Source organism: Vipera berus, assembly GCF_964194415.1.
Source record: "Vipera berus genome assembly, chromosome: 3".
In the NCBI taxonomy this organism is placed as follows: Eukaryota; Metazoa; Chordata; class Lepidosauria; order Squamata; family Viperidae; genus Vipera; species Vipera berus.
The window spans coordinates 110,159,981-110,178,382 of NC_138204.1; the positions used below are offsets into that span (position 1 = coordinate 110,159,981).

The 18,402-nt window shown below is 36.4% G+C and overlaps 1 protein-coding gene across 5 annotated transcripts in view; it reads left to right on the forward strand.

Moving 5' to 3' along the window:
• The window catches only part of ACBD6 (acyl-CoA binding domain containing 6), a 128,454-nt gene that overhangs the window by 108,532 nt on the left and 1,520 nt on the right, over positions 1 to 18,402 (forward strand). For 4 of the 5 annotated variants that reach the window (XR_014026169.1, XR_014026170.1, XR_014026171.1 and 1 more), the window contains one exon: positions 11,827 to 11,857. Coding sequence is in view for 2 of the 5 variants with exons in the window: in XM_081325780.1 (XP_081181906.1) it covers positions 11,827 to 11,857 (31 nt within the window). In the remaining 3 variants the exon portion in view is untranslated. Of the gene's footprint in view, positions 1 to 6,292; positions 6,887 to 11,826; positions 11,858 to 18,402 lie in introns of those variants that run through there. The other variant, XM_081325783.1, reaches the window with a different exon arrangement.

Below are 18,402 nucleotides of genomic sequence, written 5' to 3' on the forward strand. Positions count from 1 at the left end.
CTCTAGAATATTTTTCCTAGCTAAGGTGGAATTTCTGCTAAACTTCCCCCAAAGCATAGAATGGATGAAGGTGTAGTAAATTACAGGTGTGTTTAAATAAAATCAATTGCTTTATAGTCCCCTAGCTACTCAAAACCAAACAAATTCAAATGAGAATGTTATTAAATATTGTTTGCCGTTAAATTTATCATTCCAGTGCCAGATAGAAGAATCATAATTCATTATGAATCCATATTTCTGACAGATGCCTGCAATCTTTGGCTTTGACAGAAATCATCAATTTAATCATACCTGCAATTTATCAGCCTGTTCCAACAGGCTATTCTTTGTGCTTTGTTATTTTGTTTTTCTGGATTACTGTTTCCTATTCCTCTTGTGCATAACATTTCTTATTCCAAAAGGGTATCACTTGATGCATATATAGGTTAAGATTTGTAGACTATGTTCTCTTTTAAAGAAGATACTTACAAAAATTATTCCTAGGTTTCAGTTCAGTGTTCACAAATTTACAGTGCTTTTTTCTGAATTTAAACTAAGGGTACATATGTTTCAAATGGATATTTTAAGGATATTTTAAAATTATTCATACTTGAAAAATCCAATCTCTGATGTTTTTCAATGTTAATCATCAGATTACTATTTGGAAAGAATCAGAAACACAAGCAAACATTTCTAAGTCTACATCTTTCCCTTGAAGAAATGTTGGGGGAAGCATACTACCCAACTGCAAAGCAATTAGAGATAAGGTTCCAATAATCATGAAGAAACACATGACCATCTATATAAAATGCATCTTTTCACAGAGCTTTGGTTCTGGTCCGCTAATTTGCTTGTGAGACTCATTGAGTGGATTTGGCCTTCCTCTATTTTTCCACTGAATATTCTAGAAGGTGAATGTGAAAATAACAATGGAGGTACTAAGATCTTAGCCATTTTCTCTCTCTCTCTCAATCACATCACCTCACCTCACAAGTTTATTGTGGGAATATAGGAATAAAGGAGGAGAGAGCATAATGTATACTGCCTTAAAATGTACCAAATAAAATGCAGAATATACATTGATGAGAGCTTTTTTAAATTTGCCAAACATTGTACCCATGTTATAGTTCTTTTTAGAGATTTTTTAAAACGATTTCTAGCAATTGTCTGTGTTTACTAACAGCATGAATATAAAATCAATCAGAAGCAGAAAGGGCTTTTAACTGTCACACAGTTAAAGAACATCCTGTTGAATTTGAAGTCCAGATCTATGCTGCCTTGCAGGGGAGTTTAAAGAGTTAAATTTCCAATTGTATTAGCAGATTGTGTTTTCTTTCTATGATCTGGGCTGACAAGACATCAGTATTCTATTCATCTGTTGGGAATTAGGCTGTTAATCCAATCAATGACTCTTGAGTGAGCTGCGGCCTGCTGCCTTCCCACTGGGGAACAATCGGATCAGACGGCAGATTGTTTAAGAGCACAACGCTGTCCCAGTGTCAGGTGGAATTCTTGAGTGTTCCCTGGTGAATTGGGGATGGGAGAAACTGTCTCAGACCATTTATCCTATTCTTTAAATAACCAGATACCTGCCTGATCCATACTAAACTGATAAGCAGTTGGGGGAAAGGCAGAAGAGACCTTGACTAAAATCTTAGGAAACTGCCTGCAGGAAATGGTTGACAATTTACATCTTTTTTTCTTCTTAAGGTTAACCAAAAAAAATCACTTCATTATGCTGAAGGAATACTGGAATTAGTTTCTTTCACCATAGTTTTAAAATAGTATTTTTAATCTGGAATGCCTTGAACATTTTTTCATGGAATAAGAAAAAGTCCAGTAAATAAATGGTTGGTATAGCATAACTTAGGCAGTTTGAATCTTTTTGTTTTAGTGATTTTTATTGTTGTGAAGTGGAAAATCTGTATTAGAATTAAGCTCAATAAATACATTCAGAACATACATTTTATGGGCTGAGTCAGGTTGGTTCCATTTTCTGTTTACTACTAAATATTCATTTTTGAGTCATATTTTCTTTGTGTTGGGGGTTGAGGCAATTAGGTTATTTTACCAAGCACGTACTCCAGCATTCTGCACTAGCTGCCAGATTCTAAGTAGTGTTCCAGCTTAGCCGTTCAAGAAATGGTTGTCCTAAGATACTAGCAAAGAAGGTCCTGCTGTCCACAGATACATACAGATTGTGCTTTGAAGGTAATATAGAGGTGGGGTTTATCCATAGGGCCATCTGTCCTTGAAATATCTCTCTGTATAATGTGCTGGCACTAAGATTAACCTGCATCAATTTTTTTTAAAAAGAGTGATCTTTATAGGTTGGTCTTTCTCAGCTAGTGACTATCTCCAATACCAGTTTTTAATATATTGTGTTTTAATGGATTGTATTACAGGAGAAAACGCTTTGTTTCAAGCCTGGACAAGCAAACACTTTCTGGAAATTCTACCAAATCATTTTGAGCTGGTCAAAAATTGGCAGTAACAAAACCTAAAATGCTTTGGTTGTTTCGGGTTTTGGCTCACACAAAATCTAGAGGAATCCCATTGTGATTTGTTGAGTGAAGGTCAAGGCTTGGCTTGTATATATTAGCTCTTATCTCCTCTCCTCTCATGGATGGCCTGAGTGCCAGGCCGCCTGCTTCTCCAGAATCTTCCTTTCCAGTAACTGCTGCCAATATAAGGAATAATACACATGTTCCTTATTGTGAAGGTCTCAGAAGTAAAGAACAAGAAACCAGGGTGGTATATCTTACCAGACCATTAACCTTGTGCCTTTCCTACTCTCCTACCATGGCCATATCCAGAACAAAATAGCCCTGCTTCATTCCTTATACAAGAGCAAAATATCTGGGGCATGGACATTTGAGTTTAGGCACAGACTCATTAACCAATCTTTCTGGGTACAGAACAGTTTATGGCCAAAACATTCTGTCCATCTCTGTTGTAGAGCATTAGCTCTCTCTATATCAAATATATCATATATTATTACTCGTAGGTTTCTGAACAATTGCTACGTTGTTCATGACAAGTGGTATCTAAAAATTATTTGAAATCCAAACATTAAAAATTTATGCGTTGAATATTAGTGGGTTTTGCTAGCACTGAATGGATGCTGTCAGAAAGCCAAAAAATGAGTATGTCTGGGCTATAATTGCCCATCCCTGACTTTAAACATTAAAGACCCATTGTCTTTAATGTAAATATTTTTAGGATGAACCCAATTTCATTCACATGTGTCTACTCAGTTCTGTATGTTTCCTGCTTGCTGTTTACAGTGGATGCTCATCCTGTCATACTGGGATTGTGCAAGAGGGGAGATTTATTCTTTTCTCCCTCTTCCTCAGCAATCATGATATTTGCTTACCCATCCCCATTTATGCTGTTATCAATCTTAGGGAAATGATTAATAGTGTCTTTGGGGGAACATTGGATTTGGGGAAATCTATCCTCTCCCCTCTCCCTTCTCCCTCATAACTCACCATGTTGATCAATTGAGTACAAGGAAGAAAGATATGGGAGTACTGTCCCATTGCTCAGCTGAAAGTATGTCTTCATCAATACATAATTTATGGAATTCCCTGTTGAAGAGTGTTGGGATGGCCAATAGGACAAATGACTCTGAAAGAAGATTAGCAAATTTTAAGAGAATAGTTTATTAAATCCAAATACATAGAAAGTGGAATTATCCATGTCAGACTGTTGGTCCAGCACTCATTAAAGTTTATACTGATTAGTAGCAGCATTTCCAGCATTTTGTGAAAGATGCCAATGATTGTATGCAGGTCATCTTGCATGCAGAACGCAAACATGCCTTTCCCTTTTAGTGGCCATTATTTGTGGTGGCTGAATGGAGCTCCAGCTTCAAAGGCAGTAAAGTCTGTGAGAGCAACAGAGATGAAGTAGCTGATGGATTCTAATACCAAAAAAATCTTATAATCTCCTCTCCCTTCTCCTTTACTCAGAGTTCTTGTAAATGTTTATTCCATTCAGTTGTGTCCGATTTTTAGAAGTGGTTGGCCATTGCCTCTTTCATAAGGGCTGAGAGAAAGTAACTAGCCCAGAATCACTTTGTGCTCAAGGCTGACTAGAACTCACAGTCTCTTGGTTTCTGGCCTGATGGCTTAACCACTTCACTGAACAGACGCTTATGAATAAGTTAGTCTGCAGGAAATCTAAAGTCCATTTGGTCATTTGAAAGGAAAGTACAATTTAGTCAAGGTTCCTTTGTGCTCTTATGTTCCCTTAGCCATTCTTTTTAACGTTTCCATAAATTAAAATAGCACTATTGTTAACAAAAATTCTGAAGAAGTATATAAGACTATTATCGTTCACCTTTATGAAAAAACATATTTTTTCATTCATGGAATTTTTAAAATACTTTTTCTACGGTACTTGATTTATTTTAAATTAAAAGAAAAGCAATATTTGCTTTAAAGGCAATCAAAGCTTAATCCTGCCAATTATCTTTAAAAAGGACGACATAAAAAACTTAGTAAAATGCTTTCAAGATCCATGTGATGTGAAAGCTCAGTCTCGGTATAATCAAATGACTTCCAGTCTGAAGAAATGTGAAAAATAAAATCATGATCAATTAACCATTTTTCTCATATTTCAATATTGCATAGTTCTTGTTGATAGCTACAGCTCCAAATGAGCTACTTTTAGGCAGTAATTCATTAGCTAACATAACAGAGTATAAATAACTATTGGAAATATTCCCCCGTCTTGTTTATTAACTCAAAATGAAACTTAATTATGCTGCTCAATTTCCAAGAAAAAAAGATCATCTGTTCCATTTGCTTATTTATAGTTGCATTTTTATAGCAGGATTGGAAATTTTCCTTAGTACTCTCCAGAAGCAATTTATCATGATTACACATGGAAATTTTACTGTACTCTTATTTATTTATTGTTTGTTTATTCCTTTATTTACTTTTACCAATATTGTTTCCTCCCTTTCAAAAGTTTAGCCAACTTTTTGAAGGCTGTACATTCCAAATCAATTTTGTATAGTGCTAAACTACAAATATGTGCATTTTAAACAGCAGAGGTTTGTATGATTTAACATTATACTTTCATAAAGGCCTGTAGAATTATATGTCTGTCTTACTATTTCTATCAATCAGAGTTGTAGCAACTTTTTAGGACATTTTTCTTGTACAGTAAAGAGTTTTTAAGCTGAAAGTTCTCAGGGTTGAGAAATTGATTATTTTTCCTCTTGCCAAGGATAGCCATTCAAGACGGAGTAACCAAACACTGTTAGACAAGGTGTTCCCTGCAGTAAAACCCCAAATGCAGAAGCATTTAGCTTTGTTTAAGTACAAAGGCCAAAAGAAACATAAGAAACTAAGTTTATATTGAATCATAAATTGAATTTGAATTGAATATATTAAAAATATACAACTGGTACCCAAATTGTCAAGGACACTATATAATTAAATATTGAATGGCAAAGTAATTCATCAGTATTTGGTGGCTCTTCTGGGGATCTTGGGCAACTTGCCAGATAAGAGAAGAATATTCATATCTGATCTACATGGGCTGTTAATTAAGAAAGTTATTATTAACAGCCACTCAAATAGAAAGAACTGCACAGAAGCACATAGAAGGCCAATATTTCCCCAAGTGGACAGAACATGATCACTTTTGCACTATAATATTGTTAAATTTTCCCTCCAGCAACACAGATGGCAAAACGTTGAATCTAGCAATGAAAATGAGTTGGGCAAAAGATACTGGCTAGACAGTTGGCAAAGAAAAGACGTATTCGAAAGAGAACTGAACAAAGTACTTAGATCTTTCTAAATGTTATTGCCAAGAAGTCAGTATTTCAGTTCTATTAGAGCTTAAATGTTATTGCCAAGAAGTCAGTATTTCAGTTCTGTTAGAGCTCTTTCAAGACCAAACAAGGCCAATATTGAACTGATAAACTATAAAAACTTAGGTTGGTATTTGTACCTGCCATCTATGATGACAATTATTATGTCATAAAGTCAGACAATTGTAAGGAAAAAATTATTTTGAAATTTCAGATGCAAAAGTTTAAACTAAGCAAGCTTTATGAAGCCAGATTTGAACCTTGCTCGGGAATTTGGTACAAATTGAGGTATATGCAAATTGGACTGAACAGAGCAGTTGGATCACACTAATTACATATCTGTGCACCATATATCAACTAGTTGATGGTTTTTTCTCTGAATATTTCATTGCAGCTGGGATGTAATTATTGCCATTGCGATTGTGTAGCACATCTGTAGATTTGTGGGACTGGGCAGTGACAGCTCATTGTTTTATTTTCCAGATTGCCAAGACTTGAAAAGAAACATAGAAGAATTTAAATACTTTGATTCCATCTATAGATTTCCATCTAATAATAGTGTAAATAACAGGACTTTTGGGGAAAATTACTATTAATAACTAGTCTATCTCTGTAGTAAGGGAATGGGTTTGGAGAGAGGATGCCTGAGTAATCAGCAGATAAGAAACTGAAACAATGTTTCTTGATTAAGATTGTGGAATGAAGACTTGCATTAGAGAATTAATACAGAAGTTAAAAGGTAGAGGAGCTATTATATATCCTTGCTTCCTCTCTTTTTAAATAAGGATCAACTAAAGCTGATGTAATAGATTGTACTGCATTAAGTTTATGCAGTTTCATAAGGAAGCAGTTAATTTTCCAAATAATCTATCTCGGGAATCAAATCAAAACCTACCTGTAAGTCAATAAAGGCAATATTAAAACAAGCCCAAAGACAATAAATACTGCTTTTCTCCTGGCTTTGACTGTCTGACCCTGAATTCAGTTTTCTTTCTTCTTCAGCTTTTATTTTTCCCATCCTAAAGACTTCTTCAAGACTTTAGCAAATGTCGTTTGCAAATCCAGTAAAAACTCATTGTCCAGATCATTCTTTTGATATATCATTTGTATTTTCACATTAATTTTCAAGGCTTTAACCAATTTCTTTTGTATATTCATTAAAAAGTTCTTATTCAGGTCATTCTTTTGGCTTGTCATTTGTATTTCCATTTTAGCTCAAACCCCAGGAAGGGCAAAGGGATGGAGCGGGTGGCTGTTTTGCTCTTTGGGAACTCACTGACAAGATGCTGCTGGTCTACAGAGGGTCATGAATGGCAGGTCAGGTGCAGGACCTTGCCTCCTCATCCATCCAGCCCTCTGGACTGCACAAACACAGAGCCACAGCAAGCACTCTCAAACTTATGGTTATTTTTTCTTTTATTCAAGAATGAGAGTAAACTCACTTAGCCTTAAGCTAATTAAATAGGTAATTTCCAAAAGTGCCTAGAAAGAGAAGTTAGCAAACCCAGTGTCCTTTAAAAGATCCTGCTGCAACTGAGAGCATAATAGATTCTCTTCATCTTCTGGTACTCAAACCCATGGGAGACCGCTGTCATGCAGTCTTCTTCCGAGGATCAGTTGTCCAGAGCACACGTGTGTGATCTCCCATTCTTTTCTTATCTGGAAAGGTACTGTAAAAGTGGTCCACTTGCCAGTTCTTTGGTCTTTGTTGTGGTCATTGTCTCTACTCATTTGGAGACATGCTGGTTTGCTATTCCTCCCCCTGAAATCTGCTCTGTATCTTTAAATTCTAACCAGATTTAAATGAAGGTCCTGTTTAGAAGCTGTTGCAATATTTGCCTTTTATATGTGAATTTAAAGTCATCTCCTTTGATGGATGAAAAATCACTATGACGAGTTCATTTGCCCGACTTTCTCTCTTCTAGTTAGTAATAATGGTTAGATTTGCTAGGTCCTGTCTCCACAGATATCCTAAAGTAATAAGCAGATGCTTCTTGTCTTTACTGCATTTGATGCTTTTCAATTCTGATGACCAGGTGGAGAACATTAAATAGCAACAGAAGTAATTTGTCTACACAGGGACTGATAAAGTATCACAGAAGAGGGACAGTGCATAGTAGAGGTCTAATCATTACTGGCATTGGTGGTACCCGATATTGTTGTGTAGCATTTTATCCTCTGGTGTTAAAATGACCTTTGGTAGTATGTTTATTACCAGATACAGAGCTAATATTTTGTGCCCTTTACCTTGAATTAGATGACAAGAAGTTTTAGGATATGAATATAATTATGAGCATTAAGTTGTTCTATTGCTCCTTCCCTTGACTTTTGCCACCAGCGCTTTACTTCAGAGTAATTGAATTGTATTTATTTTATGGCAGATTATAAAATGATACATTCAATAATCAGAGTACCTTTTATAAAGATTCAAGAAACTTCAGTTGGTGTAAAATGCATTAGCCAGGGTGCTTATAGGTATTTGCACATATCACACCTATTTTGCAGGACCTATATTACTGCTTTTCAGCTAGAGCTAGTTTTAATATAAAAGTCCTTTATGCTGAGTTACCCTTCAGGACCACATCTCTCCGCTGGAATCAGCCTGACTACTTGGATCATGCCGGAAGAAACAGTTGGTTGTCCCCCATTTTGGGAGGCCAGGAGAGTCAAGGTCCAAAGGTACTTTTACATCATCAGGCTCACCCTCTGGAATGATCTATCATGAGAAATATGTTTGGCCTCAACTCTAGTTGCCTTCTGGAAGCTTCTAAAAATAGTGCTTTACATTTGCCAGTTGCTATCTGGAATGTAGTTGTACATTTTAATTTTTAGTATTGTAATTGTTTTTCCTGGTGAGCCACTAAGAATCTGCATACAGTTGTGGGATATAAATAAGATATATAAACAAACATATTGGAGACTGATACAAGACACATGTCATCCATATAATGCAAAAATGGAATTTCTGAAATAATAGAGCAGAATCTGAAAAATTCCAAGATTAATGGTATAGGCAAAATTCCAGAAAAGACAGGCAACAGTTAAAGGGACAAGAAGCAAGATTGCAACTGAGCCTTAGAGAATGAAATAAAAGTGTCAGGCCAAACATTCACAGGAATTACTGCCTAACATTGGAGTTGTGTCTGCAAGTGTATTACTGGAGTCATCTTCAAAATGAATTGCATAGCTCAAGGGACAAGTCAGGACTTTATGGAGCTTGCTAAAGAAAAAGAGTTCATTGATCAGCTGGTAGTGTTCATGCCTCTTGCTTCTAGAATATAGAGTCAGCAGTAGGAATCTCAGTGTAGAAATCAAACATAGATTTGTAGACATCCATTTTATGATGTTTTCATTGGGTTATGAACTGAATAGTAATGCAAAGGGGTTCCTTTTGTTTTTATTTGTTATATTTGATTTCCTTCTTTTATATTAGAAATTAAACTACAATGAGGTCAGTAAAATAATAAGCTGTAACAGTAGAGTAAACAAAGCAGCAAAAGTGCATGCCACATAGACATTTTTAACAGATCTATCAAAGCTGTGAAAATAAAAAAACTTCAAATGGATACTAGAAAGTTACAAAACTTTTGAGACAAACTTAATTTTCTGTCGGGAGAGTTCAGACATTAGAGTATCATGACTGAAGAGTCTTCCACTTGTTGCCTACTTCATCTAAGTGAAATCTAGGTTCCTGAGGATGATATTTATATTCAGGAATGCTTATGAGAGAAAAATAAATGTGCTAGGCTGGGTATCCGGTATTGCATTCCTCTAGACCTTAAGAGAGGGATTGGCATTTGTCTATCAGGAGATTCTAATGGTTACTGGGAGCTCTGATCTCTGGTGACCAGTTATGAGACACTCTTTGTGTGGTTGTGCCAGAGACTATGGCGGGGATACTTCTGTTGTATTGTCCTCCTAGGTAAACAGTGTCATCAAGATTGATAGTTGATATATGTAGCTTTCTATTCTTTCAATGATTTCAACCTTCCATAACTACTCAGGTGGATTCTGAAAGCACCCCTGGATTTTGCAGTCAACATAACAAACATGGCCCTGTCACCCATGATCACAGACCACAGGGGAGGCTACAAATGTAATTCAATCCAGTAGTGAAAAAAGTACATTACTCCTTTGTAATGAACATTTCATGTCTTGGTGACTGTGAGTGATCTGCACAGAGACGCAAGGCTGGTTCTAGTGGTCCTCTTCAAGTATCTCATCAATTCAGTTAATTTCCAGAGGATACATATGGAATTTCCCAGTAATTTGGAGAGTAATTCTGTCAGTAATCTCATTGTTCTCTGCAATATGGAGGCAATAAGGGCCTTTGATAGGATTGTAATCACTCTATGTAAGTAGTCCTACAGGTGCCTTCTTGGTTTTCTGAGTAATGCAGGAGATGGTTCATGAAGTGGCACGAACACTAGCAGAAGATGAGCGAATCCTATTCAAAAAGTGTATGACCCCAAGTTTGGACCTACACCATGGCTTGTAAGGATGGCAAAACATAGATAATAGATAATTCTTATTGTGTCTGTGGAGTGCCATCCAACAATTCTTTTATAAAATGTCCAAGTGTTTCTAGAGAAAGGCAGGAGAAAACACTGTGAGATTTTTGTAGATTGAGCACTTTTCAGATAAAATCACTTTCATTAACTTAAGAGTTGAAAGACGATTGGACAGAATCCAAACAAAAGTGCCAAGGATGACATTCTGCAAAGTTACATGTCAGTACTGGTGAGATGACCCTTCGGACTGCATGAGATGAGAGGTTAGATCTGAATCATTGTGAGCACCTCATGGCTCCCTCCTTAGACTCAGCTACATTAGGTAATGATGAACCAGTCTTTCTGTCTTAACAGCTACATGAAGCCATTGGGAGAGCTCATTCAATAGTTGAGGTACAATACCAACAATACACTGATAATAGTCATGCTTTCCTTCTCTGTCCCAGACCAAATTGGCAGATGTGGTTGTGACCCAATTTATTGAAATTTAACACTAGCAAGATGGAGTGTTCCTCCAGGAAAAGCTGGTATGCAGTTTATTGGTTCTAAACAATGAATTCCTGCTAAAAGAGCAGGAAGAAATTGTAACCAGCAAGTATTTTGTTATAGTTGTTTCTGGAAAGTAAAGCTGTGGACAAGTTACATATGCTCTTGCCACCTTATATTTGGATTACTGTAATGTATGGTGTATATGGGATTTCTCTTGAAGTCTTTCCCGAAATTTGAACTGCTGCTGAAAGTAGCTGCCAATATGCTACATGGGATTATCTTATATATATAGTCACATAGTAAAACACATATGCTAAATAAATAAATAAACATAAGACCAATATTGCAGGAACTATGTTGGCTGGCAGTTGATGCCCATATGCAATTTAAAATCTTGGTTATCACCATTAGATCCTATATGGCCGGAAGTGGTTATCTATAAGATCACTTAGTACAAGTAGAATCTGCCAGCCCATATGACGTCCTGCACAGAAATCTTGCTGCAATTCTCCACTCCTTATGAGGTACGACAAGAGGGAATATGGAGGCAAGCATTTCCTGAAGGAGCTCTTTAGAAACCTTATAGATCGATATTTAGTCTACTGTACTCTTAATTTTTAGGAAGCTGCTGAAAGCCTATTCCAGAGAGTATTTGGGATAGCACTGTGTGTTTTAATGAGTGAGGATGTCTCGTAAATAGGGAATGTGATGATCAATTTGATATTCGGCTATTGTTACAGTATCATTTTATTGATACTGTTGGTGGACAATGTTTTTATTGATGTTAGTGATATTGTTCAAAGAATTGCTGTACACTTCTTAGAGATGCATGGTAAAAGCAGCTTAAAAGTCATTTAAAATAAATAGACACCTGCACCTTCTTTGTGGTTTTAAAAAATTAAAGGTAAAAGTGCACCAGAAGTAAATGTAGCTTTTAAAATTTGACCAACTTTATTACCTTGACCCAGGGGGGAAAAATAAGTTGAAAGGACTTAAATATATTCTTCTTTTTTCCAGGATGATGAAGGTCAAACAGCGTTGCATTATGGTAAGTGGTACATTACCATATTTACTATTAACCCAGTATAATCGTGCATTTTGAATACCTAAAGAGGTGTGTGTGTGTGTGAGAGAGAGAGATGCAGCAGGAGCAAATGTTCATTCAGGAATCATCAATAAATAATCCAAAATCAGAAAATTAATTTTCTGTACAATAATATTTAACTGTAAGCCTTTAGTAATATTGCAACATTTTCTCAATGAAAATAATAATCTTTAAGGTACAACATTTGGAAATTACATCTCTAATGGTCAAATTGTTTTGTATTTCCATAATTTTTTGGAAAATTACCATTGATCATACACACATGACAATGTAAACTTCAATGTTTTTCTAGCCTCAGAAGATAAATAACTCGAGTAGATTGCTACTACAATCCAACAAGCCAGAGTTGAATATTTAGCTAAGATTGGTCAGTTTCATTCAATTTTGCAATAAAGCGATGTTTATAAAGAGAGGTGCAAATATATACAAAGGGGAATAGAGTGAGAGGAGTTTTCAGATTTTTTAAAAAAAATCTTAGCTTTTACATATCTTTTTTGTTTGTTTATTTTTGAACTACGTTTTCTGCCATTTGTGATTCAAAACATTTCAGACTCGTGTCTTTTTATATCCATATTTTGTGCCTTGCCGTTTCAGCCAGGATCTGGCCAATTCTACTAGAACTGATCAAATATTATGTGTACTCTGATGGTATCATATTACTTCAATAAATCATTCAGACTTATTTAAATCTGCTCTCCTCTGAAAATCTTTTACTTAGGTGTAAATTGGAATGCATAAAATTATTAATTATAATACCAACTTGACTATATAGGCACACCATTTATCCTATGGGAATTGACTTTGCCACAAACTATACAATAAACCAAGGAGTTAATGATAACCCTTGGAGTAAAAAGGGTAAAGCTGAATCAGAGTTTATCCATCTTTTTATGAAGGCATTTGGCCTGACAGCTGTCCTTGCCTCAGCAGCTCTGATGATTACAGAAAGTGCCAAACTGTATCCTTAAATGAGTTATAAATCCTGGTTCATTCTGATTAAACAGTGGTCAGAGTCATTAGGAGGTTAAATGAAGGACAGCTCCCAAGTATGTGATCCTCAAATGTGCTGCCAAGAATGCCTCACCCTCCTCAGCCAAATATCTTTTGGGCATTAGTGCCCCAGTCATTTGTGGTCAGCTCTGGCCTGTCTCTTAAAATACCAGGATGTGTGTGGTCTCCCTTATGGATGGCCTGTTCGCATTATAATCCCTTTTTAAGACTCCCCCCTTTCCTAGAGGCGCACGCTTGTTCCCTGCAGGGAATGCTCAGATGATTGCCTCTCTCTGGTCCCAAAGGAAATCAGGGTTTCTCCTTGGACTTGAAATCACATGACTTTAGAGTGGGCTGGCTTGCTCTATTCGCCTGGGGATTTTTTTCACTTTTAAAATGCCATCTGCTCTGGTTTTTGCACTGTGGCAAGGCGGTCAGAGGGAATACCAGTGAAGAAATACATAATAAATAATGAAATCCATCATGAAGACCCTGAGGATTAATGGACTTGGAAGGCAAACTGTGCTAAATGGAAATTCATCTTCACCTATGCCCACGTCAGGACTGCTTTGCTAGTGTTTGACAAATAGAGGTTCTCAGGGCATGCTGTAAATTCAACAACTGCTGTAATCCCCAGGGACAACTTTACTGTGTTTAGAAGTGGGCTGGTATCCTCTTGGGCTGCCCACTGCAGAGGCAACACATTGTGTCATGGAAGGCTTCCTCCTCAGAAATGCCAAGTGCCTTGCCAAATGGCAGTCCTTAATACCAAGTCATCCATCTGCAGAAGATCCCCAGTGTAAATGTAAACAGGCTATTTTCAAGTAAAACAGCATCTGGCTCCATTCTGCTTACCTCAGATGCTTCTGTTGAAAGATAATAACAATCAGAAACTAGATTCGTTCTGATTCAAGTATGCCATCGACCTACAGCACTACTGATTTAAAGATTGCCCTCACTGATTAATAGTTAAGTCCCTTTAGATACATAAATATATATCAAATAAAAATGCAAAAGCATGAATGGTACCTCTTTAAAGATTATGTCATTTAAAGGGATGCAGTTGTAGGATAAACTCTCCTAAATAATTTCATGAATATAAAGGCTGTTCATTTCCAGGGAAGCAGGGGCAATCTAAAGACAGTTGTGCCAGTGGACTGAGCCAGTGAATAAATTGGTTCCCTGGATTCCTCTAAATGAAGGAGAGGACTTGGGATCCCCATAGGGATCCATATAGATGCTTCCCACAACCAGACCTTAAAGCAGTGCTTTTTGATGGGTTTCAGAACTCTGGAAGCTGGGAGAGTCAAATTTGAGTAAGGGCCCACAAGAGCCATCAAAAGGACACTGGGCTCACCCACTTCCCTTCTTAATTACTTTTACTATAAATGGCTTGTAAATTGCTTTTTGGATGCTAGGAACCTTCAGAAGGGCAGGTTTTAGCACACTGGATGATCTTCCTTTGAGCAGAAAATGTTCTACATAAGTTTATATTTTAAAAACTGATTTCACTGCAGGCTGAAGGAAAATCAATTTTTGTTTGAAAATAATCCACAAAAAAGGTGATTAAAATGTTGATTTTTGGAAAGCTTTTAAATGGATTAAGGGGGACCAGGTTGACTGGAAATAAGATTTTAAAGTATTTATAAAAATACTTCCAGTGGTTTGTTTAAAATCTTAGAGTTCTTAGAGCAGATTTTCATTTTACCTTTGATGTTGAACTTTCAACATCTTAGAAGCTGGGAAATATTATGTTCAATGTAGAGCAGCTTTCCTCCATCAGGTACTATGGATGCATCAGGAGTACAAGTCTCAATAACTATGGCCAAGAGTCTTTCCTCTCATTTTACTGATTAAAGAGTTTATTTATTCAGTAGCTATCCTAACATTAAGTTAAAAAGTAGCATCGAATTGTAAGTAAGGTTAACAGTTAAGAACAGAGAGTACCCACGCCAAACTCAGCTGCTGAACCATTTTGTATGTCTTAAATAAAATGTCATAAAACATCAACATAAAATACAGAGATGAAGCTTTGGTAGACAGTTCCCGAACCTTGGAAAAAACCACCAGCAAAGCCTTCTCTAGTGTTTTAAAAAGCATGCTTCAATGATGATCTCAAAAGAAAGGCGTCTCCCAAAGACTTTAAAGCTAACTAGACAAGTTCACAAAAAGCTTTTGTGTAGCTTAGTCTCAAGTGCTGAGAGGGTTAGTCAAAACCAGTCCTTTAAAATGTGCTAAAAACATTTATTTTTAAGAATCACGGGTTACCTTTTATAGGTAATTATTAATTAATAATAAATGTGACCACAGCGCTGTCAACTGGCTAATTTCTGAAATAATTTTCAAAAGGAGCCTCAGAGAAGAGCATTACAGGAGGTCCAAATCACATTTAACCAAGCCATGTGCCTCAGTTGTCAGATGGGCATAACAGTCTTAGCTGTACTCCTTGACAGTATTTCTAAGAAGATCTGCAAAGCCACTCTCCCTTGTTAATATCCACATTGGAGCACCTTATCCCATTCCATTTAACTCCGGTTGGGTAGTTGGGGAGTATTCAAATGAGAAAATACACATTCCAGGGAGCACACACTTGAGTCTTCTGACACATTCAATCATATATGAAAATCTGCTACCTGAAATGATACCACATCAGAGTTGTAATTGCTATGAATAGCAATGTTGCTTTGCTGCTATTTTACTTTCTGTGTTACTGCTTCTAGGTCTGCTTTTACCTAGAGTCTTTGAAAATGGAACAGCACAGAAGCCCAATTTGTTAAAATAAGAGAGCATGGTGTGCTTTGCTAAAGTTTTAAAAAATGCCTTATAGATGTTTCCAGTGCCTTATAAATGTTTCAATTTGTACATATGCTATGTCAATCATTCTTATTCTGTATGCTGGGACTTTTTAGTATACTGCCAAAGGGACTTTTAATGCCATAACAAATTCCTAACATAATCTTCTTTTGACCCCAGAAAATAGGCTATTTGTATCTTTGTGTATCTGTGCACTGGCCATGCCTTTGTTGCTTCCTATTATGGATAAGTAATGTTACGGTAGGGCACAGAACACGATTTGTGGCAAGAGGTTTAAATAAGTCATCTAGAGTGGCCACAGAGTCTTCTGCACTTTTCCCCATTTATATAGGAGAGGGTCCTTCAGCCTGTGTAGCTGTTGCCCTTTGTCCTGACTTCATCTTCGGCTCTCTCGGCTTCAAATATTTCTCTTTTCCCTTTTCCTTTCTCCTTTCCTCCCCTTCCCAAGTTACCTTCATGTGCTAGAAGTGGACAAATTTTGTATTGTTTCCTGGTCCTTCATTTGTATTTGCAACCAGCCAACTTATACAAACATTCTAAACTTCTTACGAGATTTCTAATAGGCAGCTTCAGTCCTACCACCTTAACAATAAATCCATAGCTTATGCTATCACATAGCAGAATGTATAAAGAGGACCTGACTGTTAAAGAAAACTACTGTAAATTCTCTAATGATTTATATTTTTCCCATCCAAGACGACATAGAATGAAGGCTACTGCTAAGCTTGTAAGCCGCCCTGAGTCTTCGGAGAAGGGCGGGATATAAATGGAATTAAAATAAATAAAATAAATAAAAATAGAAAATAAAAATCAGTTCCATATTGGCAACAGTGCACTTGAATATCTTGAATATAACGTTAGCAGAAAGCTCAGACTGCAAGAACACAGAAAGTTGGATGTGGGGCCTTTTGTCATTTTAGTTAACAATAAATAATCTTCAACTGAACTGCTGTTCTGTTTTAATTAAACATTTGCTTCTCCCCGTAGTGTCAGCTGATGAAAGATATTTTCTCAAGGTACTTTCTAATTACTACAGCTAATTGCAAAAGGAAATACACCATTAATGTGTTGACTTGCAATATAATTAAAAACATTGTTTAGTGCTGAGCTGAGAGGTACCTTGAAAATACAGGTCCCATTGGAACTTCAGCTACAGAGTTCTTTAGGAGAAATCTTATGACCACATCTGATGCATCTGAGTTGCATTGGATACATATAGGAATTTTTATTTGGTTTGTCTTTTTCCATTATTAAGAAGCTAAAAATGCTATTTTTAATAAATTTCAGGAGCTGAAGTTAAATACACTGTTTGAAAAATAGTAAAGTATTAAAAGTATTAAACTAAGGACAAATCATATTGAGGGCTTGTTAGTCTTCTGCTATTCTCCTCTCCAGTTGTCTCCCATGAAGAATCATTTAAATCAAAGAAAATTTTCCATCTCCTCTTCCCCTTGCAACCAAGAGCCTCAAAATGAGTGTGCCATGGATTACTATATTTTGCTCAATTTGACCGAACTTTATCCCTTCCTATTGCATTAGCTTCACATCAGGGAAACTTGAGACAGTTAATTGATGTTAGGCTACTAAATGCCCTACACTAACACCTACAATCAGTCTTTTATTCCATGGACTAATCAAGTCACTGGCAAGTGATTACATCCTTCATAATTCCACAAACATTTACAATTGACCTGTTCAGAAAAAATAGCTCAGTATCCATATGCATATTTGGAAATGAAACTGTTTCAGCTGTGGGGGGGGGGAAGCAACATTGGTCTTAAATTCTCAAGACAATTTGTACATAACTGAGTTTAAATGGTGGCAGCATTGGATTAGAAGCCAGCTTTTACTTCACAGCTTGAAAAATAAATATCTTAACCTAAAAAAAATCAACAACTGATGCAAGATATAGCATGTTTGCTTTCCCTAACAATGTTTTTCCATCCCAAAATGTCTTCCCTGCAATTTTTCTTTTTGTAAGATTGAACCTTTAAAAAAATTGTAAATGATCTCTTAAAATAATTCCATCTTTAAGATTGCTGAAAAATCAGGAAATGCCAAGACCAAGTTTACAGGGTCTCATGTTCTCTCCAAAAGGTTATAATTTAAATTTAATATCCTGCATCTCTTCTACTCTCCTCTGCTTCATTTCAGCAAGATATGTTTTCCTGACTATCCCTGAAGAGATTTTACTGTGCTATCTATCACATATATTAGAGTTTGCTGCCATGTTCTGCTTCTTGGCTTTTCCTCTTGTACCAAGACTTAGATTCTTTTCCTTTCTAGTAATAAATCAAAGTCAAGAAACTGAAATGGTGGCTTTTTGCACTTCATATATATTGGTGCCAGTGCCTGCTCAACACAGAACTCTTGACCTAAAAGTTTCTATCAGAAACTTCACATTTGCCCCGTGGGACTTGCCCATAGTTCCTACTATTTACCCAAGTCTCTTTTCTGCCACTTCAGTAGCAACATCTCTTCACCCTTCAGTAACCAAGAATATATTTTTGTCCATTTCTTTGCTGTTAACTTTGTTTAGATAATTTCCCTTTTTACTTTGTCATTTTACAACTCTTATTTTTATTGGTTGTGTTGATACTTTCCCCTTGCATCTTGTGACTTTGAAGGATCCAGCAGTAAACTCACTCCACTCAGGTCCTCATTTATTATGGGGAAAGGCACAA